General features: G+C 47.5%; 1 protein-coding gene and 1 non-coding gene across 5 annotated transcripts in view; both read right to left on the reverse strand.

Moving 5' to 3' along the window:
• Positions 1–941: 941 nt before the first annotated feature.
• Positions 942–24,719, reverse strand: part of LOC126570844 (neuroligin-1) — an 89,071-nt gene continuing 65,293 nt past the window's right edge. For 3 of the 4 annotated variants that reach the window (XM_050228886.1, XM_050228887.1, XM_050228885.1), the window contains exons 3-9: positions 18,178–18,395; positions 17,929–18,078; positions 15,790–16,855; positions 13,752–13,870; positions 13,323–13,586; positions 10,330–11,316; positions 942–3,818 (exon numbers count right to left, since the gene is read on the reverse strand). In XM_050228886.1, the coding sequence (XP_050084843.1) occupies positions 3,469–3,818; positions 10,330–11,316; positions 13,323–13,586; positions 13,752–13,870; positions 15,790–16,855; positions 17,929–18,078; positions 18,178–18,395 (3,154 nt within the window). In that variant the 3' untranslated portion in view covers positions 942–3,468. The remainder of the gene's footprint in view (positions 3,819–10,329; positions 11,317–13,322; positions 13,587–13,751; positions 13,871–15,789; positions 16,856–17,928; positions 18,079–18,177; positions 18,396–24,719) is intronic. The other variant, XM_050228888.1, reaches the window with a different exon arrangement.
• Trnan-guu (transfer RNA asparagine (anticodon GUU)) lies at positions 14,952–15,025 on the reverse strand. The gene has a single exon. It is a non-coding gene; the product is annotated as a tRNA-Asn (tRNA).

Here is a 24,719-nt window from a genome sequence, read left to right on the forward strand (position 1 = left end):
CGCTTCTACGATGTGTTTACTGTAAAAGTCTTTCCACAATTTCGTGGTAGGTCTGTATTAGAGTCGTAATCATTATTGTATTACCTCTAAAGCAAATTTTAAGAGATTATAATACTTTTCAATGTAGTCAGATGGCCCTTTGGAGTAATCCATTATAAACATACACGTAATGTTATCATACCAAGAGACTTACCATGATGTTAGTATGCTGTCCCTTCGCTGAGCATGAGGTGCGGCTGTTGCGAAGAAGAGTAAAGTTGAAGCTATTCTGTGAGCTTCAACGGAGAGGATGCACTGTTGCAATCATGAAATGATATTAAATTCAACGAACTAGGTTATTGCACCAATTGATATCGCGAGAAATCGACTTAAATTGACGATGAAACGGTTTCGGATCAAAGCCTATCTCAAATGGCAACATAAGCAAACTTAATAAAAATGTCCAATGATATCCAATTGCAATGAGAGTAGCTCATTCAGCGATGCATTGAACGGTACGTTAAATTCTTGTTAAAAGTGTTCCTGCTATCCAAATTGAAGGTATGAACTTTAGACGCATGAGCAATCGATGTTCAGTTAAATAATGTGACTCCGGTACGGCTCATCCCATCTGCTGTGCGCACCAGTTATAATCATTGATGGATATTCATATTTGAGTTTTAAAATTGTTGAATTTGTTTACTGAAAATGGAGCTCCGATGGCTGGATGGATGAGTCTTCCAATACAAACAAACCTAAAGCAACTCATCTCGTCCACAGTAAACATTGACTTTGGGGCCGATTTCGACGGATGTTTCGTACGAAAGGGTGCTGGTGGAACCGTTTTCAACGCTTAACACAAGGAACATTCGTTTGATGGATCAAAAAAGTACTACTGGTAGCAGTGTTTCGTTTGTTAAATAGTTTATTCGAATCATCATTTCCATACACACTTCCTGGGCTGGGGTTTGGGCTGCTCTTTTCCATTTTACGTAACGCATCACACTTACATCGTATATTGTACAACTCACTAAGCACCTTTTCTCCTCCCAGCCTTTATCCTGCCCCGGCGATAGGTGTATCATTTAGCTAGTTTACTTTAAATATCGTAAAACATCATTGATTCCAGTGGCCATGGTACGCTCCTCTTCGTTCCGTATCGGCTCGGCGATCTACTTCGATCCTGTTTTTTTTCTCTCTCTACCAACGCTATTCACAAGTGTCACATGTTTTTGCTTAAAAAGTCTTACATTTCCCCGCAGCTTTGCACCATGCCGTGCCCTCCTCCCCGCCGGGGGGGCTGGTGTCCCCTGTACGGTGGTCTGGTGTGCTGTGTTCGTTAAGTTAAGTTTCGAAGTAACATGCAACGTTCGTTCTAACGTATGTTCAATACGAAAGGGGCTATGTTTTCGCGTCTCCTTTTTGTCATCATGTTTGTCGTTCTGTCCTTTTTACACACACGGCTTCGTAGTTCGTTCGATGGAAGGTTTTTTTTTTCTCTCTCCCCGTGATTTTAAAACTAACGATCGTTTCCATTTTGCTTGACCGATTGCCGACCGACATTCGACGCTTTTGCTGACAGGACGTAGCAACCCTTGGGGAGTTTTGAATTTCGTCCGTACATGGTCGGTCCGTATCGTACCGGTCCAGCACATATTTACACATACTAGTACCAGGTACCAGGCATGTCCGCTTGGCATATGCTGCGGCAGTCGCAACCATAGCTTTGACGCTTGGCCAATTTTTATCTCACTTTTCAACGGCTACGGCATCCATTCAGCTAGGATGGGGATAAGAGCATGAGATGAGATGACCGCTATGCACCGTAAGGGCAGCGCGTATCGCCACGAGAGCATGCAAGATCCAACTTTTGCACCAATCAATTGGAGTAATTTTTATGTTATCTACTCGCTACAATATACACAGCTCTTACGCTTAACAGTTACAGGGTTAACACTTTTCACCGGGGGCCCTCGCTTTGATGTCGTTCTGTAAATCCCGGCTTTTGGTTTATTTTTCTTCTTTTTTCCCCGCTGTTGCACGCCACGGATCGCCTGCCTTGATTGTAAATGATTTTCGTTTCGTTTCGTTTCGCGAACCAGAACGCGTCCTGTATTTTTTTTCCGTTCGAGTAAACGTACCGCGTACCGCGTTTGACGGTGGATGCAAAATTGGAAATGGGTTTTACCAATGGCCACATCATCGTTGCTTTGCATATTTCGCTTCGTTAGCCTCCATTTGGGGTTCGTTCGGTTGGTGTTCGCGTTCCAGAGGCAGAAGGAAGCACCATGGATAGCTGGGGCATTTTTGATTTGTGCATTTAACAGGATGATTTTACGAAAATCCCGCCTGTTCCCCGGTGCTACCCACATAAATCATGCATCAAGCGGCGCTCCGAAGGTTTGCGTAACGCATGTAAATTATGAACGAAACGAGTAGTGGGCGCGGGCTGCTGAAAATTTTCCCCGCGATTCCCCAAGCATGGTAACTGCCGAGCCACCGGACCAGCCACCGGCTAGCCAATGGATCGCTACGATCGAACGATCAATCTTTCTGCGCACCGTGATGCTTTCAATTGTGTTCGAGCGAGTAATTCAATGGGATGCCGTAAACAGTGTGTATGATATGATTGGTTTTGATTTGAGGTGCACAGTAGTTCGCAGAAATTAACCTGATTTAAACTTTTGTAACAGAGTACCTAGGGGAGCGGTGAGAGTGTTGGTGTGTACGGTGGAGTGTTCCCTACCGGGAGTATTATTTAGCTCTCGATAACAGAACGTTAGTTTGATGATTAGTTTGCTGTAGTTAAAACAAGGTTTGAGCACCAAAATTAATTAGATATTCATATAAATGCTAACAATTTTAACCAGCCAAGGGACTATCCCTGAGGAAATTGGGGCATTGGAGAAACAATACTCCGGGCGCCGCCACTCTTGATTGAAAAGGAAAAAAACGACCTAAACCATGCGCCTCCATTCGAACTCGTGAGCTACCATGCGCCTCCATTACTTAGAACGAGCAATTATAACAATCACGTGCATCGGTATTTTGTAACAGCGCATACAAATAATGCCATAATAATGATCTCAAACAAATTTCACGGCAGCCAATAATGATTTCATAGGAAATGATCAACAAAATCGATCGACGCATGACTGGACAGCATCGTGCCGACATTCCATGAGTTTCGGGCTATTTTTTCAACAACAAAAAAGAACCTCAACTGATCTGTCCTCTCCTGTTTGGTTTCGTTGCTATGCTAGTGCGTGATGATTACCTACCAATTGGCCTATTGGAATTCGATGACGATGACCTTCGAACAGAATTGTGCATTTCAGTTATCCCCCGAGAAAAATTAAACTAATCGCAACGATATTGCTGATTGGACTCACATGCACACACAAGGTGCGCTCTCACCTAGAGCCTCACCAGGGAACTGAAATCTTCCATCGCGACCTCTCATACCAGGTCGCCACCGTTGGGCTGCAATCAGACCCGCATTTCGCTCATGGCGGCGTGAGGCAACTGCTGCTGCTGCTGCTGCTGCGAGGCATTCTTAAGATTTTGTGATTTTAATTGCGTTAAACTGTGGTCTTGGTGCTGTTGCTGCTGACCGTGATGGGAGTGATGGTGTGAATGACCGGATGAAGCGAGTTGTTGCTGCTGCTGCTGCTGCTGCTGATGCTGGTGGTGGGCTACCGAATGGTGGGTTCCGCGGTGATCCGGTGAGCACGGTTGTGCCGCTCGTCGCTGGTCACTGGTCACACCACCAAGCGGCGACGAACGCATGTGGATGCCGATGGCGGTCCCATTTGGTGGTAATTTAATTTGTTGCGCATCTAGAAAAGCAAATCGAATTCAATCGGTAAAAGGGTGACCGGGGGAGAGCGGGGTTGGGAAACAAGTTTTAAAATTTTGTTCCCCTTTCGAGAGCGTACGAAATGAAGGCATTTAATTGTAGGCCAAGGGAAATTGGGTGGATTGGGTGGAAGAGCGAAGGCAGTTGAGGTGGAAAATGAGAGGAGTTTGGTGGGTCAGTGGGTGGATGGGTGGGTGGTTTGGAGATTTAGGAAAACGAGTTGATTGGATTCTGTTTCCTGGTAACAAGCGAGTCAAAGGGCATCCGGTATTACGGGGTTTTCCCTTCCGCTTGGCCGGTTCATGGTTTTTGGTGGCTACAAACGGATTAGCGGTGGATGTGTGGGTGTGTCTGTGGGTGTGTATCGGTGTGTGAAGGTGAGCATGGGTGTGGGCCAGCGTACGGATAGCGGCTTTGATTGTTTGCTGTTGGGATTTGCTCAATCGCCATTCACTCTAGATAATAAACCGACAGGCAGCCCTTATCCACGGTGGCCGCTCTTTCACTTTCCCGCTGATCCTGATCAGGACCAGGACCAGGACTAGGACCACGACAGGTGGGCTGTTGGGCCGTGGGTGGTGGATTGGCCGGAGGGGTTCGTTGGTTAAGCAAATTTGCATTCAAAATTGGAGACAAATGCCGAGCCCGGGGCTTGGGATTAGAGGGTTTGACGAACACAACCAACATCATTTAAAATGCCTGTGTAAGTGTGAAACAGTAGTATCGCCAGGGACTCATTACTGATCCTGAAATAGTGTGTCCGGCTGGGAAAAGCCAGCAAAACACACAACCACGCTTACGTGGAGCATAAATTTAATCATCTTTAATTGGTAATTATGATAAGCGATTACCTTTGGCACCGTTCGGTCCAGTGTTTGGTAAAAGTCAAGAGTGTATCTGCGGGTTAGCCTGCGGAGCGAAACAGCTGCACACATCCACTTGCCCGCCCGATGGCCCCACTAATTGACTTGCTCGTAGTGCATTTTCGTTAGTAAATCAATCAATTAATCAAGTATCGCGCAATAAAAGCCGGGTTCGTTTGTTGATGCAAATGATTTAATCATTTTTCGAAATTGAATCGAACTGATTACGAGCACCGAACACGTGCCCGCGCTTCGTGCCTCGCGGTCGTAGCTTGATGAAAAAAAAACTAGCGAATTATGTCGAGATCAATTTGGTTAAAGTGATAAGTGGCTTTGCGTTGTAAATGTTGCGGCAATTCGGTATTTAAAGCGAACACGAGGGCGTGTTTTTTTTTCTTTCGTCAAATGAAAATGGGATTATTGGCTACTTTATGTTGGATTCCATGGATTAAAGAGAAACGCAAACCTTTAAGTAATGTTTCCTAGTACTTGCCACGATCCGAAAACGTGAAATTTAATTGCTTATTTGAAGGTTTATTTAAATTTTTAACTAAAAACACCTTGGTTGTGTGATTAATAGCTCTAATTATGATCAATAGCTAAAGTGATGTATTCCTCTTCTCTTCGCAGCAATATTTGGGCCTTTACCCTTTAAATGTTTCATTGAAAAAATAAAAGAAACAAACAGAACAGCTCTCATTTAAAAATGCTTTTATGGAGTGATTTGCAATGAAAGCTACTGCAACATTCCCTATTTCCCAACAATGAACATTGTTCGTTCTCGGTCGCATCGCATTTCATCGTAAATTATTCAAAAGACGACCAATCGATGCGTAAAGTACAGTATGTTTCCAGTGCAACGGAAAGGATAATGCTTCTGCATTCTGCCAAAAACCGACCAGAGCATTGTATTGCCAATTTCTGCGTCCAGCAGCGTTGGGTGAATCGGATTTTCATCCCATGCTATGCCATGTAATGAAACTCGTTTGACAGCATGTTGTTCGCTATAACGTGCAATCAGAGGCGTATCGGTGGACTCTTTAATCTGACATCGATCCGCTTATTACCACCAGTACTTATAGATTCCTTTGTTCTCTATATTGGTACGTAAGCCAACGGCGCAGGGCGTGTAGCGAACAAAATTCGATCAAATTCTAGGGGATCATATGGAACATCATATAATTTGTACGGTTTTTTTTCATTCTCACATCAAGCGTGCAACAGTTAAACGGAAATCCAAAACAAAAGCCAGATAGAATGAATTGGTTTTAATAACATAAAAAATTGACGCAAATTGACTCCTATTTCAAGAGACCATTTTAAGGCCGTATGCAGTCATTTAAAAGATCTACCATACTATACATTTCCACAATAATACCTCCTACTGAATATTAAAATACAACAATGATTGATCGGCGTCCTCGATTCCACTGAGCAAAATGAAAATGAAAATTCCACTCTAAAAGCCTCCAATTGTTTACCAAATGAAAGAGCTTTAACGAGCACCTTAGCATCACCATCCTACTCGACACCACTGGCAGCCGCGCGGGGGCATAGTTTAATAGCCTGGGGGGCTTAAATTGTTCCGCCATCTGCTGCACTGCCACGTACGGGCAAGCCGCCACATACGACGTACGAAGCCGCGACGACGGTGCCGCCTTCACTCATAATGGGTGGAGAGCGAAGGCCTGACTTTAAGGCTTTTCCCGAGCGGCCGCTCTCACAACAAAGCATTCCAACTCACACTCGCCGCCATAAGGTGCGCTGCCGGTGCTGCTGCTAATCGGCCTGCGGTTTTTAATCATCATCCTTGCGATCCACCGAGGCGCCAGAAGTCAGAAAGTCGTGTGCCACGATGTGGTGCCCCCGGGGGCGAGAAGTCAGCGGCAGCGTGGCACGCTTCTGCCCCCGAAAAGCCAAACCTCTAAGCTGCCGTGCCAAGATCGCTCGAAGCTTGGCTCGTTCGCGACAGTCTCGCGCGCGTCTCCTTTCATTTCATTTCTGTTTTCCCCGAGCAGAAAATGAAATTATTTCTACTCTCTGCTCGCTAGTCGCTGGTGTCCCTGGGAAAATAGCGTGGATCATTGCGGTCCTCGGTGCCTTCGAGATGTGTGCTCCCCTTCCCTTCCTTTCCTTCATTTGCTACAAATTTTTAAGGGCTTCGCTGGTGTCGCAAGACCGAGGGCAGAAAGCACTTCAAAAAATTGCTGCTCCCATATCAGACGGCGAACAGCGGCCTAGACTGACTCGCGTGCACTAGCGCCATATTCAATTTGTGCGGCACTCGAATACACTCTCTCTCTCACATACATGCGCGCTCAGTCATTCGGTGTTTGGTTCTCCCCAAACCACTCGCTAATCACTTTATCTTTCGCGGTTTGTTCCGGCGGAAAAATCGCACCGGAAGCGGAAGCAGCATCGTTTAGTGAGCTTCCGGAGCGAACCATCGTCGTTGTCGTTGTGGCTGTGCGCAGCTGGTACGCTGTTCGCTACAGTGTGTTGCTGCCAACCGGAAGGAAGGTTGGCACCGTTTATGACTCTTGGCGAAATAGTTATTTAAAGCGCACGCATACCTCAACCCTTCCGGTTCGCATCACAAACACGCGCACACAACAACAATTCTATCGGGATGGGGTGCCGTGATGTGAGACAAAGACGTGGCGGCAACCGGTGCGCAGTGTTCCGGTTCCGGAAGGTGGATAATTTGGAATAATTGATATAAAATAATCGATTTCCATGAGTGGTTGCGACACCATGTGCACCCTCGACCCTTTCCCACCTGCAAATTTCCCCTCCCCCCTCCACTTTAAAAACTTTTACAAAATGGACGGGCAACGGGGAAAAGGGCAGCAGCAGCAAACTTCCTGTGCGTACGGTGTCGGTAACGGTTTAATTTGATTTGACGGTTTCGCGGTGCCTGTCACGTTCGCTAAGGTTGCTACCGTTTCTGTCAAAAGCGCTCGCTCCAACACTCTCTGGCAGCCTACTTAGAACACCTTCTGGTGGCGTTCTGGTGCCCGTAACTAACCGACAAACTACAACCACGACCGTAGAGGATCCTCCGGGATTGTAAAACGGCGAACGGAAGGATGAAGCGACGGCGTGGCGTGGTTGAGAAAAGTTTCACGGTTTTGCGTGTGGCGTGACGTGGCCCAGCAACACCTCATTGCCATTGTCGTGGTCGTTGGTGCCTGGGGAGCGAGGAGAAATAAATTGATTTTCTCGCCCACGAATTCCACGGCACCCTTCGCTCATCGAGCGAACGAGCGCCACAATGCGGAATGTGACTGTTGAAAGAAAATGGGGAAATGAAGAGGGGCCCCGTGGAAGAACAATATTTTATTTCCTCCAGCAGAATAGTTTCAGACGAGAATAATTTCAGCAAACTTGTCGTGGTTACCGGGTGGCGAGGTTGCCGAGATCCTGCTGCCGCCTTGCTGTTAAATCAATACACTTTTGGGGGGGAATGATCGCACCATCGTGCCATCACACCGGGGGACGCCGAAAGTAGGCGAAAGTCGTTGAATGCGTTTCGAAATAAAATAACTTAATGCATACTTAATTACTTGCGCACCCCAGCCAGAGATCTCAGGTAGAGCGCGAACGTGGCCTCTTCAGAGTGAAACAGAGGGAAGCAAAAAAGAGGGAGAGATGGAGAGAGAAGGCGAAAGACAGACTGTTTATGCTGTGAGGTTTGCTTGTGGCACCGGGAGTCAGAGGCTGCTGCTGATGATGATGTGCTTCGCTCGCAGCCATCCTCCGGCGTTTTTTTTTCTTTCAAACTTCATTTTCACCCTCGAGATTGGAACTCGACGATCGACGGTACGCTCGACGGGCGGAGTTTGGTAGACATTTTTGTTCACTTCCCATTATTGGATAGAGTGAGGTGGCTTTTGGGATGTTTATCATTGGTTCACTGTGGAGTGACGCCAGGGTGAGGGTGATTGAATGTTTTAAGGAATAAAAATCCGAGAGTGTATGAAAGATGCGAATGCGTTTTGAGGAATTCGCAATACAAAATCGAAGCGAATGATTTCCAGACCTGTTTTTTTTAAGTTTAAAAGTTCAAAACCACAAAGAAGATCTCACCATCAAGGATCAATTTCGTATGTTTTGACATTTTTAAGGGAATTGAAAGCATCAGGAGGTATTATGAACAACAAAAGCTGTAAAATAAACGCAACATTAGTGTTCGAAATGTGCTCCGGGTTTCTAGATCTTTTATGATTTTCTTTCCAGAGCTGAAGTCTATTAGAGACCGACCAACAAACGCATCAATTGTAGGTAATGAACCACGACGACCACAAGGAAAGCCACAACGTCACGTCATCCCGGAGAAGGTTCGACGAAGGAATAATTCTCTGACACGATCAACCAGCACCAGCACCAGCGAGTGCACCTATTTCGGAACCATCGTACCGCAAAAGCTCACCAAAGACCATCTGTCTGCACCAGTGAGTTTCTTCGTGACGGTTTCATCGTCAAACAATCGTCATTGTTTTCGTCGCGTCTTAGTTTATTGAATGATAAAGTACACTCGCGCGTGTGATTGTTTCGTTCGTCGATCGATTTCTGGTCAAAACCTCAAGTACCCATCCCGATCCCGACGCTGCTGACGTCCAGAAGCTGCACGGAACAGGTGCCGTGAATCTACACTCTCGCTATACAACGCAACGCAACGGTTCATCCTGGTGCAAGAGAGTAATGTTGGTGAAAACTTTGCCTTCCTGTGCCTCGAGTGTGCCACCCAAAGAACACCGGCTGTGCGGCTTTAACACCCATGGCATCAACCCATGGAGCGTTCCAGAATAAGAACAGAACAGATAACGAGCGGTCACGATAAGAGGGGCGCAGCAGTGGTGCGATCTCGAACCAGCGATTGGTATCGACGGTTTGAGGGAAGAGGAAGTGGCCACGTGGAGGCGAAAAAGGTTGAACAATCTCGGCAAACAATTACACTAACGGGAGGGAGGAGCTAAGGAGTGGAAGGTGCCTGGTGGAATGGAAGAACTGTTGAAGTGTCCGTGGGTCCCGGGGACATTGTGTGCCGGCACGAACGACCCCTACTTAGTGTCTGGTGTCTCACCACACTCGAGCAAACCTCTCTCCTCTCTCTCAAGCACCCCTCACTGGCCATGCCTTTTGTCTGCTGCAAGGAGCCAGGACATCCCGGCGGATACTCCGGGAACTTTCCTTCACTCGAGTATTCGAGCTCGAGCTAAAGCCGGCACCACCACTACAAAAGCGATCGCAAAAGATGCGTGCGATGTGAAGAGATACAGAAAAAGGGAGGAACAGAGAGAGCAAGAGAGAGAGAGAGCGTGCGAAGAGAGCTTTCAACTGAAGGACTCTGGAACTGGCACAGCAGCCGATCGGCGTCTTAAGGATCGAAAACGGACCCGGAAAGAGGGCAAGAACCACGGATGATGGTTCCAGCAGTGGCCAATCGACCACACAAAACGTGATGCGGGAGTGGTGGCAGGGATGATGGTGGAATGGATTGACGATGGTGGTGGTAATGGGTGTTGGCTTTTGGTTGGTAAGGATGGTAAGGTGGTGGTGGTGGTGGTAGAGAGGACAGAGGGCTCTCTCAAATCGGCGTGGTCATGAAATCTAGTCTCACTTTACCTGTGTTAGTGACGGCGGAAGTTGCGCTGAGCCCGGCGCCACCCATACTCCTCGGCAACGTCATGCACTCGTTCCGGTTGTAGCTCATCGGGATGTGAACTTGTTGTTGTTGTTGTTGCTGGTGCTGCTGTTGCTGTTGCTGTTGCTGGTGCTGATGTTGCGAACTGGGCTTCGGTAGTGTCATCATGCCACTGACAAACGTTCCACCTCCTCCGCCACCACCACCACCGACGCCAGTCGTTCCGATGAAGGTGGAGTTCTTGATCGGGATGGTGATGTGCTCGCTACGGGGAGGCAGCTTGGCCGTGTTGCCGTACGCCGTGTTGTTCGCCTGTTGGAGCGGTATCTTCGTCACGTTCGTCGACTGTCCGAGCGGGGCCGGCACATTACAACTTCCGCCATCCACAACGCCACCACCACCACCACCACCACCAACTCCACCTCCATTGCCACCACTGTTAACATTAGTTACCACCATGTTGCCACCACGTTCACCACCACCCCCTGGGGAACCACTCTTCATCACGTTGATCTGCATCGCGTTGGTGCAGATGTGCGGCGATTTGACGTCACCGGCCAGGATGAGGGCCCCGGTGTCGTGGTTCTCCACGTCCACGATCACGTTGGCCGACTGCGAGTGACCGAGGTGGTAGTGGGCGTGTTTGATCGGATCGAACGGGCCCTGCTGGTGGAGGCCACCGCCCCGCTGTTGGTACTGCTTCTGGAGGCTTTTCACCTCGAGCCGCGTCTTGTCACGCTGGTAGTAGACACCGGCGAAGATGAGCACGTTCAGGATGAGCAGACTGCAGCCGATCGCAATCGTCACGCTAAGGGCCGTCGAGTAGGCCGCGTAACCGGCTGCCTCCAGCCCTGCCAGCGTATCGGTCGTTGCGTTCAGCACGGTCACCGTCGGTGCGAGCGCACTACTGTAGTTGCCGACCGGCATGCACGTGGTCAGGAGGGCCGGTTCCGCCGTCGTCATGCCAACTGTGGAGAGAGGAGCAAGCAAAATAGTTATCGTCAATAAATATTGGAATTATCCTTTCAATTAAGTGGAAAGCGTGCATAGGAATGGAGTGGATGTGTTGAGAGAATCACTCAGCAAGCTGTGGTTTGGGTACTTAAGCACTAGCCTGCTTGGGGTTTTTGCTTTTTAACTTGAAAGGTTCATAGTTTTCTATTTAAATTTACTTAGATTTAGGGGGGGGGGGGGGGGGCTGCGGAATTTATTTTTTTGTGACACATATTTTTAACATTTTTCCCTGAATGCTGGTCCTTTCAAAAACATTGTGTAATTTTTTTGGATCAATCCAAGCAAAACTGACAAAGACACAGATTTTTGAAAATCCGCCAACACCACCTCCAAAGCATCACTTTTTCAATTTCAAAAATTTGCCAAAAATTGAAAAATAAGAAATTCAATAAAAACTCGACGGGGCTACCTCAATAAACTTATGATCTTTGAAACGACTATCGATATGTATTTTTCTCATGACCCATAACGCATCTACGATAGGCACCGTAAAAAGTATCTTTTCGCAGACGCACCATCCGAAATTTGATACCATGCATGAAGCTTTTATTAAATCATTCCCAAAATAGAAAGAAATATTCTTTAAAAGTTGTAGTTTAATATGCTATTCATTTTAAAGAATAAAGTTGAATGGTAACGTCACCAAAAATCGTCAAAAATGAACCTTGTTTTGGTAAGAAATTACCGTAGTCCCTTAATTTAGTCATCAATTTAGTTCTTTGTTACATTAAATCTCAATGTTTTCTTTAAACTCTTGGATTAGAAGTATGCTATTTTTAGCATTCTGTCAGTGAACATTTTTTTTTAACATCCAAATGGTTCCGGTAAAATGAATCAAAAATTGTTTCAGTTCACGTCACAGCATCATGATGTGAACGCTACATTATAGCTGAGCTCTACTCTCTCTGGCAGATGAAACAAGACTCAAATCAATGTTGATTTGCAGTTGAAAGGCGGTACCAGGAGGAGACATTCCGCTGACAATGCTCTTGCTCTTTGTCAGTACAACTGAACTGGAATGAAGAGGTGGATAAAGAATATTTCAACGAGATACTCCGGAGATACTGAGATCTTTAAATGAAAGAATTCCTTTTATTTCGTTGGCAGCCATTCCAGTTCGACTCACAGCGCAATTTCAAGCAGCGTTTTCGAGGATACTAGAGTGCTAGCGGATGACAGCGAAGAGATAACCGTGTCGAGAGAGAGGCAGATACATTATTGCTCAGTCGTTCAAGACGACAGAAATTTCAAAAATCCTACACGCGACTGAAGAAGATTCAATTTACGGCGAAAGTGATGATTTAGTTGGTTAGCGATGATGTTGATTATGTAGCCGAGGTTTTAGATGAAGAAAACAAACTTCCATGAAGAGATTTTCAACATCAGAGTCGAAGGTAGTTGAACATATTTATTTTTTCACATCAAATTTGATAATCTTCCTAGCTTTCTTTCCAGATCTACGTATTAGATCGCTTCCTCAAAACACTTCTATCCATCTGCATTAAATGGAACGGAACGAGGGAAGAAAGGTGCCTCACTGTTGCCACCTCCAACGAAAGCTAAAAACCAATGCTCGAACCGCAAACCTCAAATGAGCCAAAGCAACAACTGCGGCCGGGCTCAAACACGACAGTGACGGCGCGTCTGACGTCTGATGGGCGCAAAACCGCCAGCGTAGATGATATTATGTTTCGCATGAATAAAACCCGAAAATCAACATCGATTACGCACGGTAGCCTAGCATCGAATCGAAAGGACACTCCGGCGAACCAAACGTGCGAACATCGATGGAAGCGTTATGGGGAGCAAAAAGTTGATTAATCGAAGCTCCTACTCTCTCCGGTGGCAAAACCATCCATCAATCAAACGGCAATGCTGGCGATAGCGGGAGGTGGTTGAGGGAAAGTGCGAGGGGGGATGTCGAGATGACAGTGCCGTCTACCGTCGGGTGAAAACGTACCGTTGGCGTGCAGTGCATGGCCTAGGTCACCACCGGTGAGCATACCTCGGCTTCGCTTCAGATTGTCCTCCAGATAGTTGAGCCGGCCGGCGAACGAGTCCGGCTTCACCAGCCCCTCGTACAGGTCCATATCGTCGTGGTTCTTGAAGAGATTGTGCCTCGCTATCACGTCCTCCATGCCGGCCTTGTGCAGCTCCGGTATCAACCGCAACCAGATCGACAGCTGATGGGCCCGAAAGTGGTTCTTCATCCGAGGCTTCATGCCTGGTGATAAAAGGAAGGGGGCAGAGAGAGAGAGAGAGAGAGAGAGAGAGAGAGAGAGAGAGAGAGAGAGAGAGAGAGAGGGAGAGAGAGAGAGAGTGAGCGGTTAGTGAGAGTCGAACGGAAAGGAACCATTATGGCACGGGTGGGCCCCGAGCAGGATATTACCGATTTCCAGGTATTTCTGATGAACCGGATCGTACTCCTCCCAGTTGATGCTGCGGAAACGGTTCCGCTCGCGTGATGCCGCCAGAATCGAATCCTGCCGGTGGTGCTCGTTGGGATTGCTGTCGGAGTTGAGACGAAAGCGAAAAGGGGAAGTTGGTAGTTGGTGAAAATGCGGAACAAAAACCGATGGTGGTCACGGTATCAACACTTTCGATAATTAGTTGAACGAATGGGATTGTTTTTTCGGCCATCTCCACTATTGTTATGCGTCAGCGACTGCAGCCCCGTTACGTTAGGAATGCTACCATGCGGAATGGCGTAGTTTGGGGAATTACTTACCGCATTCCCGTTGCGGCACCGATCGAGATACTATTTCCAATGATTGGAGCGGATGATTTCATAAAATTGTTGCGAGCTAGAGCTTGTGCAACGGAGCATTCCATGGTGCATCGTAACAAGGGTTGAAAACTGTAGCAACACAGCAAAGTAGGCTTTACCGTATGTTGCCACCGTAAAATCTTCAAACTGATGAATACATTTGGATTGACGTATTACCAGCTTGGAGAGTCGATTTTGGGTTACCGAAAATGCAATCTCATCTGCGAGTAACAATAATTGTTCACAGCATGCCTTCGCTTCGCTAAATACTGTCGGTATTATTTTCGCTTTTCATCCCATGATTCTCATCGTGGCTAACGTCAATGGGTTGCATTGAATTAGCAAGTCATTCGTGAATAGTTAGCCAAACAGGCAGCCTAGTCAGTGTACGCGTAGTGAAAGTAACGCAGATGATTAAATATGCAGGAGTTTTAGTTATGCTTAGAGCATAGTACATACCACTAGCGTATCCCAAAAGGTGATGCTTTTCTATGTCCGATCATTATTTTTGAACTAAGTCTTGCTTATTGTGATCGTGTGTAGAAAGCCATTGTTATATGGTGAATCACGTGATTTACTATCCAAAAATAGCTACGACCAAAAATAGCTCCAATAATCGTTATTCTCTTGAGATACTATACTACCAGAGCAATAGCAGATAACATAAATACGACTTTTAATATCAGAATTGCTCGGTTTTGATGAATTTTGAATTCCCACAGTACATAATGTTGCAAAATAATATTTCGAACTAATTTAGAAAGTGATGTTTCTCTTCTTTAATAGTATTTGACCGAGCAAAGTTAAAAAAAAATGTTTTCTCGCCCCCGGGTGGACTCGAACCACCAACCTTTCGGTTAACAGCCGAACGCGCTAACCGATTGCGCCACGAAGGCTTCATACAAGCCCGAGTTTATGTTTACTACGCGTGATCTCGCAAGAACACTACAGCGTTATCAGTAAACCAAGTAGAGCAATATCAGTGATTTAGCGAGTGGTTCAGAGCAAAATACTCTCACAGTGTTGATGAGCTGTTACACTCCGCTTAGTAAACACTGAATTGCTAGTAATTTCAATGATTTTTTTGTAATGAAGTGCATCGACTCGGATTGCAGAAAGGCACAGGGTAAACTACTTTAAACCTTCATTACGCTAGTACAGCGTTCAGGATTTCATCATTTCTAGCTGGCAGCTCCATGATTAGTCCGCTAATAGACCATTGACATGGTCACTTGCATGCGTCCGGACTAACAAACATCGTTCATCGCGTTCCGTGGCAAAAATTGCCAAATTTGAAGAGTAAATTACGAACTTTGAAATTCAACTGGAAAACATGGAACCTACCCTCCCGCTAATTTATGAGCTGTCAAATGAAACTGATTGACGTCAAAACTGGTCGTTCGCAGCAACCCAATGTTGTGGCAGGGGCGAACAAAACGGGCCACACAAAAATGGTTCCCAAAACTCGCGTCTCCTAGCGACAGCGATTGCTCGATGCATGTAATTGGAAAGACCCCACCGCCTGGTGCCTAGATTGAATGTGTGTCCCCGGTTGTTATAACGTTCGGGTACGCTTTCGATAGTTTCCAAACTCATTACAGTGAGCGAATGATGTGAGCAAGCGGGCGAAGCAGATGTCGATCGAGCACCAAAAACCTACCCGGTCCGTGCAAAGTTGGCCCAGTAGACCATGAGGGCCTCCGAGAGGGCCACCTCCGATTTGGTGTAGTTGCGTGGGAAGTGATTGAAGCCATCGACGAGCGGTGCCCCGAACACGTACGGCAGATCCTCCCCGTGTACCGTGCCCATCCGCTGCGGATAATCACCGTCCTTCGTCTGGTAGTCGAAGACGTAGAAGAAACACTTCGGCCCGGACGGTTCCTGCCCTGGCAGGGGTGGCGGTGGTGCCAACATATCCCCGGTATGGACGAGGGGCGCCACAAACTGAGCATCGGAGAGGGCGGCCACCGCCGCATCGCGCATGTTGATCGGATGCTGCACCGTTCGCTCCCAGTCCGTGTACTCGTTCACCACCGTGTAGAAGATCTCGCTCAGATGGTAAGTGTAGGCGTTGCGCACGTACGTCCGCAGTATCTTGTCCCGTCGGTCACCCTCGAAGCCACTCTGGATGTCGGCGGCACTGAAACGCCACAGGGCTTCCCCGGTTACGACACCGAACAGCAGATCGTACCGACCGGCGGCACCTTGCGAACGTTTGGACGTGCCACGGACGGGGGGTAGTTCGTCGATGTCCTGATTGGAGCGACCGGGCCGGATGACGACACCATCGACCGATGGACCGAACGCACTGAGAAAGCTCGGTGGCTGAATGTCGGCCCCGAACAGTTCCTCGAGCGGTACGTCCCGCAGACAGTCCACGATCTGTTCGTGGTTTTTGATCAGATCTTCCGGAATGGAACAGTTCACTTCCTTGGCCAGCTTGAGCGCATAGACGACCGGATCTTCGACGAGTGCCCAGGACGAGTAGGCCGATCCGGACAGTAGGACCGCCCGGTGGAACAACCCTGGGACCATCGTCGGTGAGGTCATCAGGAAGTTGATACAGGCCGCACCACTCCCGTGGCCGGCCAACGTGACCGTCGTTGGATCGCCACCGAACTTGGCAATGTTCTGCTGGACCCAGTGCAGCGCCGCCATCTGGTCCATCAGGCCATAGTTGGCCACACGGGCGCGCAGCTGTGGGCTGGGATTGGCATTCAGGAAACCTGTCGGAGAGAGAGAGCGCGAGAGAGAGCCAGGGAAAAGGCGTTAGTTGTGCGGTGATTAATGATGTGGTTCCGTTGATCGGAAGTGCATGATGGTGATCTCGTTTGACGTCTGATAGCGAACAGGGACCGACGGACCGCTAATCAATGTACCACCCTTCGGGCGGGGGGGCCATTATAATAATTGATTGAAATGTAAATGAAACACAATCACCATGGCGCGCGCGCCTTTTTTTCTGCGCCCTGTCAATGCGCCAATGCAATCAAACGGACAGGGAAACAAAGCGATGCAAACATGCCAATTCATCCATTTTGATGTTGCTTAATAGTGTATCGATTAATTTATCGGTGAATCAATCATCAGATGTCGATATGGGAATGGATTGGAAATTCAATTTGACCTCAGTCAGTAGCTAACCGACAATGGCCCGTTTATGATAAACTGGTGATGGTGATGGCCATGATGATGATGATGATGTACCATCGGAAGCGTCATCAGTTTGCCATCTACCACTTTCTGACCTCAACCATGTTTAAGATACATCGATATAAGCGAATGATTCAAACAAGGTTTCAACTGTAAGCAGTTCAAAATGATGGCAGATAATCAATCGCTTCAGCTAGAAAATAAAGAACGTGGCCATAAAACTCCTCATGAAGGACGTAAGCAAATCTCATCAGCACCAGAAAGGCCCAGCAATCCAGAAGAACAGAGCAAGTTAGATTGAAATGCTTTGAGAGACAATCGAGAGGCTCCTGTCTCTAGTGATATCAAGTACAGTCTCCGGCAAGGCCAAGAAAATGGTTGCAACATTGCGCAAAAATGATAAATGAGGGGATAGTAACTACTGATCAAGGTATTCAAAAGTTACAGAGCTAAAAGGACATAAGGTCTGGGAAGCTTTTTTCTCCAAGATTACGGAATCAACACAATCAAAATTGAGTTATCGTTTACTAAAAGAGGAGATGATCCTTGGATTCAAATAGATGGAGTTAATCTGTTCCTTGAGTTTACATCCGATGATCAGTCAGTGAGCTTAGCAGTGATGATGGCCACAGTTAGGCCTACTTACCCAATATACCTAACCGATAGTTTAACGTAACTACGACTAAATCACTGTAACTGGCTAGCACGGTACCATCGTACGCGTTTCCGCTGTTCCACTCGAACGATTCTCCGTGTAAAAATACTATAACAGGCAGCTTCTTGTCACTTTGAGTGGCTGGAAAAAGAGACAAAAGCGAGAAAGAGAGAGAGAGAGAGAATCATCAAAGTAAAAGATGAAAGGTGAATCAATTAGCAAAAGCTTTCCACCACTTACCATGAACTGGGGCGAATACGTTCAAATACAAACAGTCCTCCGATTGGTTCTGTAAAAAAGGTAGCAAACGTTTCAAGTACTCTAGTCGTCCTTTTGGCATCTTATCTAAAGCTGCAGTTTCGTTATTTACACTCGGCAGCCGCTGGGGACAGACCGGACTAAACTTATCCGCTATCCGCACGCCGTCCCACGGCGACGGTGTGCGGGTTGGACTAAATCTGAAACGAAACGGAAGCGAAACAGGGTCGCTGTTAGTGTCGGCTGTCTGTCTGGCTGTGTGTGCTGTGGGGGAATAGAAAAAAAGCCCTGGCATTAACGATCACTATGGCTCCGGGGGCGATCAGCCGAAACACTCTCGCACGACAGTGTCGTCTTGTTTTGTGGGACATCCGGAGCGAGCAAAACAAAGAAGAAAGAAAAAAAACGGGGGAAAAAAGGTCTCTCCTGACCCCGAGCAAAGGGAGTTGCGAGATGGGATCGAAGTTACAGCGCACCAACAATCCAACCAAACAACGGGGCAACAGCGATTCCGAGCCGGGCAAACACAAAAAGAAGAGTTGTTCCCCAAAGTAGTAGTTTTGATTGGCTGAAAATTTGTTTTTGAACGAGCTCCTAACGAGCTGGAGCTGGTGGAGCGAAAGGGTCGCTCAAAAACTGGACTCGGGGACGCTGCTCTCGCTGGGATTCCGGGGAGAGACGAGCGGACGATCCCGTGGGCGTATCCAGCGCACTTGACAGTGGAGAGTGAAGTGGAGTAGAGTGGAGCCAGTTGTCCTAAAACACCCAATTTCATTTTCGCTGTTGATGTCCCATCCCACTCACGACCGACATGTTGGTGATATCGGGGATGAGTCGGCAGTCAGGCCTCTCTTTGCTTTCTCCCTAAACCTTCCCTCCTTCCACACAGTTATATCGATATCGGACATTAGGATCGCAGTTGAAGTTACTTAAATATAAATATCAATCGTTTCGGCCTTCGCGGTATATCTGTCGCTTTTGCGAATTTTATTTTGTATTTCAGAATGGACTGGCGATGGGGTGTGGAAACAGTTTGAACGGTCATTCAGCCCAACAGCAGCCAATCCGCGGCAATATTCGATCGATTGCCTTTTAACCTTTTTTTTTATTCCTCATTTTAGAGTCCAGCTATTTGGGCTGGAATACAAATATAGAAGCACACCAAGTGAACGGCAATTTAATGAAAAATTGTTTTTGATGTTTATGCACCGGGGCCGAGTCCGGCGTTTGTCCGGTAGTTTTCCCCGTTTTTATTGAAACCTGTTTTTTGTTAATATCTCGTAGCACTTATTGCCGGTGCTGCTAGTTTTTAGACTGGTTAGGGCTTTGGTTTTCGCTTGACCTCAGTGTTTTTTTTTTGCTCCATTGGCAATCATTAAGCCGACAAAAAAATGGAGAAATAAATGAATATAAAAAATGCATAAACGGAAGGGCCAAACTCCTAGTAGCGACTTTAACAACATGTTGCCATTTATGAGCATCAGGAAAAAGGGAGTCGCGAATACTGGCGCACAAATACCAGCAGCGCCCGTATTGTCGATTGGAAAAAAAAGCAAAATAAAGTACACTGGACGCGGGCAAAATCAATTTCCCAATCCGCTGCACTCTGGTTGCATTTTATTTGATGCAAATTGAAATTGGTACATTGCCGGTCCCGGAATCCGGCAATACGGGAATGCTTTTGATCCAGAACACGTGTTTTCTTCTATTTCCAATTAGCCGTGGTGGCCGTGGCGTAATTGGCTGCCAAGAAGGGGTGGCTTCGGGGCTCCCAAATTGGCATTGGTGGAGACAAAATTAGAATCATTTGCGTTGCCAGAGCGTCAGTGATGCAGTCCGTTCGTCCGTTCGATTGATATGCAATCACTTTCGCAATAATTTTAAAGAACAACTTTTATGAGCTGCAGTCCCGTAACAACCATTTCGACCGACAATGGCGAGAACAATTGACCGGATTGCGGACATTTTTAAAACCACCACACTGGGCGGCAGGCAGGCCAATTTTTAACACCATCTCCGTTCCGGCTGGTGCTGAGTTCCGCAATGTTTTGTGGCTACAATCGGTGGCATCGCCGGATGCAGTGTAGCAGTGCAGTCCCGGACAGGGCATTGCGGAGTACGCGGTCACACTTCATCATTCAATTGCCGCATCGATGTCGCTCCTGTTCGGCCTGTCCGTCCGCCGTCCGCTGAAGGATGTCATCCGGTACCCCCGGGTCAATCACCCGCGGGGATAATCCCATTGGGGGTACAATTTGTCGCTCGCCGATGACCGCATGAGCATGGCCAAAAGTTCGGTCCAAGGGGGGTACGGTACGGTCGGTCTAGAGGGTCCACCATTCACCCTGGCTAATAAGTGGCGCAGCGAGAACATAATCGTTAATCTTGTTGGTGTGGCGGTGGTGGTTATTGATTCCGGGGGATCTGGTCTCTTTCTCTTCGTTTTTTATTATCGCAATCCCAGGGGGGTTGGGTGGGACACATACACATGCGGTTGGATTTAGGGGACAGGGACAGCTAAACGCAAGATGACGTTTTATGGGATGATTGTAAATGGTCCATTAATATTGTATTTATTTCATGGGCTCCCCTGTTTCACAGAGTATTGAAATGTTGGTTTTAATGTTTCAACGCGAGTTCCCAACTGATGGACAAATATGCCGGCCCCCAAGCTCATGCTAGTACGCGTGAGTAGTTAATTGGAGACAGATTTACGTTACGATCTACTATAAACAACTGTCATTACAGTTCGAGGGAAACGATTTGTGGTTTGGTTGCTGCTAGTTGGTTACAGGAGCGGGCACGTCCATGAATGGAAAATACCACGCAATGTCACCCTATTGTAAACATCCATCAATGGCACCATAATGCTCTCTGGAACGTTTCGTCAGAATTCATCAAACCAATTGAAGAGAATGGTGCATAAGGTTTCGCTACCACAACCAGAACTTATGGCACTGCAATTCACGCTGCATTCTCTATTTCCGTTCCGCGAACGGTGTGCTAATTGGAAATGGAAATTTCATTCCGTGTGCTTCCGATGAAACCACCCGTGGAAACTACTAAAGGAAAAGGCTCTTTTCCTTCACGAGAATATCATGCAGCATTGACATCATTATCAGCTGATGTAGTACCACTTCAAACGGCTGTCAAAAGGTCTTTGTTGCAGTTCTGCGACCGTCATACCGCAGCTTTCTAGTATCGTTAGTCGCACGACTTGAACGTTTATTTCTATTGGATCGGATTGAATGCTTTTCCACTTCCAGCACGATGGCTGCCAAGCACGCGACACAAATGCTCCCGTGGCTCGAATGGAGTCACTGAATAGATGAAGTGATGCCACTATCTAACACATTACGCTATGATAGCCCGCTTGATGCAGCGTGTAATCAAACAAAACGATCGATATGCCGTCCGATTGTGTGGTGAAACAGTTTGTGGTGCGGTTGGGATTTGTTTATGGTAGACATGTGGTGGAGTGTGGTGTCCACGGGTGGGCCAACGAAGGGTAGGATAAACAAACGATGAAATTTGACCGCGTGTCAGTAAATCAAGCGCGTTGCCAAGGCACTGCGTAACCAATGGGTTCATTAATAAGATTATATTTCCAACGAACGAAACACGAACGCGTCTCGTGAAGTGCCTCAGTGTTCCCTTTAGCGTTACACTCCATGGAATGCCACCGAACTCATTCATTCGTGTAGCTGCTCCTGACGCGTCCCTTCCAGAGTTCCGAGTATCGAGCAGAACTGCAAGTCATTACAAGTGCTCCTCGTGTGGAGCAGCAAAAAGTAAAACAGAAACCGGGTGCACAGTTCCTGAAACTTATGTTCTTTTATGTAAAGTCCGTTCCATTCTGAGAAAAGGATGCCTTCTTGGCGCTGGTCTTCGTCTCCGTGCAGAATGATTGCATTATCACTCAAGACGGCAACGAGCTGACTGAAGGGGTCCGCCGTGTACGCTCCAAGTAAAAGAAAATGCAATTAGCAACAATTACGCAGCCGGGAAAGGAAGTGATGGCCGATGGCCTCGGTACGTGCCGTACAGTAGGCACCATCGCCAGCACACTTGAGCAGCAGAAGCAGCAGCAGCACTTGACTGCAGCAGCAGCAGTAGTTGCGTCATTCATGAGCTGCAACTACTTCACAATTTCCGCTTGCTGCTGGCCGCCTGCCTGTCTGCTTTTCCCTTTTCTACCACACTATTATCATTATACCGGCATCCATCGCTGGTGCTGGTGCTGGTGATGCGCTGGTGATGCTGGTGGTTGTTTTGCTCCTCCAAATGTATTCTCATTTTGTTCATTCATGCGAACCCGACCGCACCGGCCGTGCTGGTGACTAGTCCGGTGACGTCCGTCGACACATCATCATCAGAGAGCGCCGAGCCAGCACCGAGCCAGAGCCGGTTTTATGTTCGAGCTGTCACTTAAGCCAAGCCAGCCAGCCAGCCGGCCCGGCCAGGACGTGCTGCTCTGGGGTGACAAATAATTATTTTTATACGGTTATTACCATTATGATAATGTTCATGTGACAGGCATCATCACCAGCAGTAGCAACGGTCACCGCCTACCGTACGACCTCACATTCCTTTCGCGGTAGCCTGTTTGAGGTGCTGGTGGGATGCCCGCTTTGGTGGCCGCCTGTGGCCTGTACGACACGTTGACACGCGTAGTACAGCACATTTTTAGCGCTGACCCACACTCGGGCTGGCCTTTCCCCCCGGGGTGACTGGAGGCCTACGTCTCGGTGCTCACATGTGTCCACACCGACGACACTCTGGGGTTTCGGTGACTGACTCAGTGGATTCGTCTGTCTGCCTCATCACTGGCCGGGTACTGCACGCGTTTGCATACATGTTTTTATGTGCTTCATCAAACTCGAATACCCGCTTGATGGTGTTTCAATGTGTGTTGGGAGTTTATGCGCGGAGTGCTTTTTATCTTTTGTTTTTCTTCGATTTACTCTCCGGTGGCGTCCGGCAAGGCGATGTTTGTAAGTTTGCTCGCTCGAAGGACAAGAATCCGTTGTTCCGAGGGCCGTTTGCGACACAAAAAAGCAACACCAACAACAACACCTTTTGTCGGTTCAATTCAGCGCCGGCGATCGGTTTCCTTCTCCCATCCTGATCACGAGGTTTTATGGTGTTGGCCCCCCCCAACACGGGATGGCCACGGTGTGTTTTGATGCTGTCAGCGAGGAACCATCAATGTTATGGTTATGATTATGGGTACGCATCACCTACCGGAACCGGAGCCCCGGATTGGCCGGTCCTGCGGGAAGGTAAGCTGCAGCGCGAAGGCCTTGGTGAAGACACGCGATGGTGATTCGATGTGACTGTTTACTGTTGGGCCGTGGGCGACGAGACTACCTTACGGTGTCCAAAGGTGTCACCGTATCACCTTTCCTTTCGCGAAACCAATAAGAAGCTTACCGCCCGATGGACCGACGGATCCTAGACCTTCCCAGACCGTCCCTGGACCGCTGGTCTGGAAGGATGGATGAAAATAATAACAACCCGGCAGCCATTTTGTATATGTGGATGGGGCGACATTAGGGCCGTTTCCCGGGGTGCCCATCGAAACGATCACGGCTTCCATCAGCAATCAAATCGGTTTTCGACGTTGGTGTGAGCCACACAGACACCCACAGCAGCACACAACATTTGTTGGATTGCGCTGGGTAATGATAAGCATTTCCAGTGAAAATTTAAGCCAAGCTCGAAGTGGCCGGATTTCAAATGGAAAATTTTACGCTCAAAGTCAAACGTTATCAGTCCCGGAACAGTCGAGAATGGGAATGGTATTTTGTGATTAACGTCAAGCTATTCTCCATGGTGGATTGTGATTGGATTGGGGCCGCAGTTCGGTGGTGCTCGGGATGATTAACCTGGAGTCGAAAGTTGGCCCACCACTGGAAGGAACGAGCAACATACCGGCCCGTATTATTAGCATGGAATGCAAACAGAGATTCCAGCGAGCGGGAATGTTCTGTTTCGAGGTGAAAATCGATCGGTTCGAGTCGAAGTCCATCCCCAAAAGGACTGTGAAGGCCAGACACAGAGAACGGCTTGGAGAACGTTTTTAAACACCCGCACGTAGCGTGATGATTGTAAACGGTCAATTGTCCAGCATCCAACGTACCATTCGTTTTCGTATCTTCATTACACGAGTTGACAGCGAGAATGTTGAGCTAATCGCACTAATCGATCAACTAGTTAAGTGCTTTAATCGATTTTGCGTCACCCGACCGGACTTTGGCAATTTCTGCTTTCAATCACGTACGTTGACGGATGTTCCAGGAGTAGAAGAAGCTCCTTCTGCAGAATGTTCTGCAGGAAAACGTGATGAAATCGACGTCGCTAAAATAAAGTGTGGTAGTTATGTATCTTTTTCTTTCTAGGAAAATGGCTTCTTACTGATATAGATATAGTTTTAAAGCTTATTTGTTTTACTCTTACAGTTTATAACTCTTGATGAGCGAGAATAACTTAAAAACACAATAACAATCTCTAGAGGATTTATT

The sequence above is a fragment of the Anopheles aquasalis genome, chromosome 2 (assembly GCF_943734665.1).
Source record: "Anopheles aquasalis chromosome 2, idAnoAquaMG_Q_19, whole genome shotgun sequence".
Lineage (NCBI taxonomy): Eukaryota > Metazoa > Arthropoda > Insecta > Diptera > Culicidae > Anopheles > Anopheles aquasalis.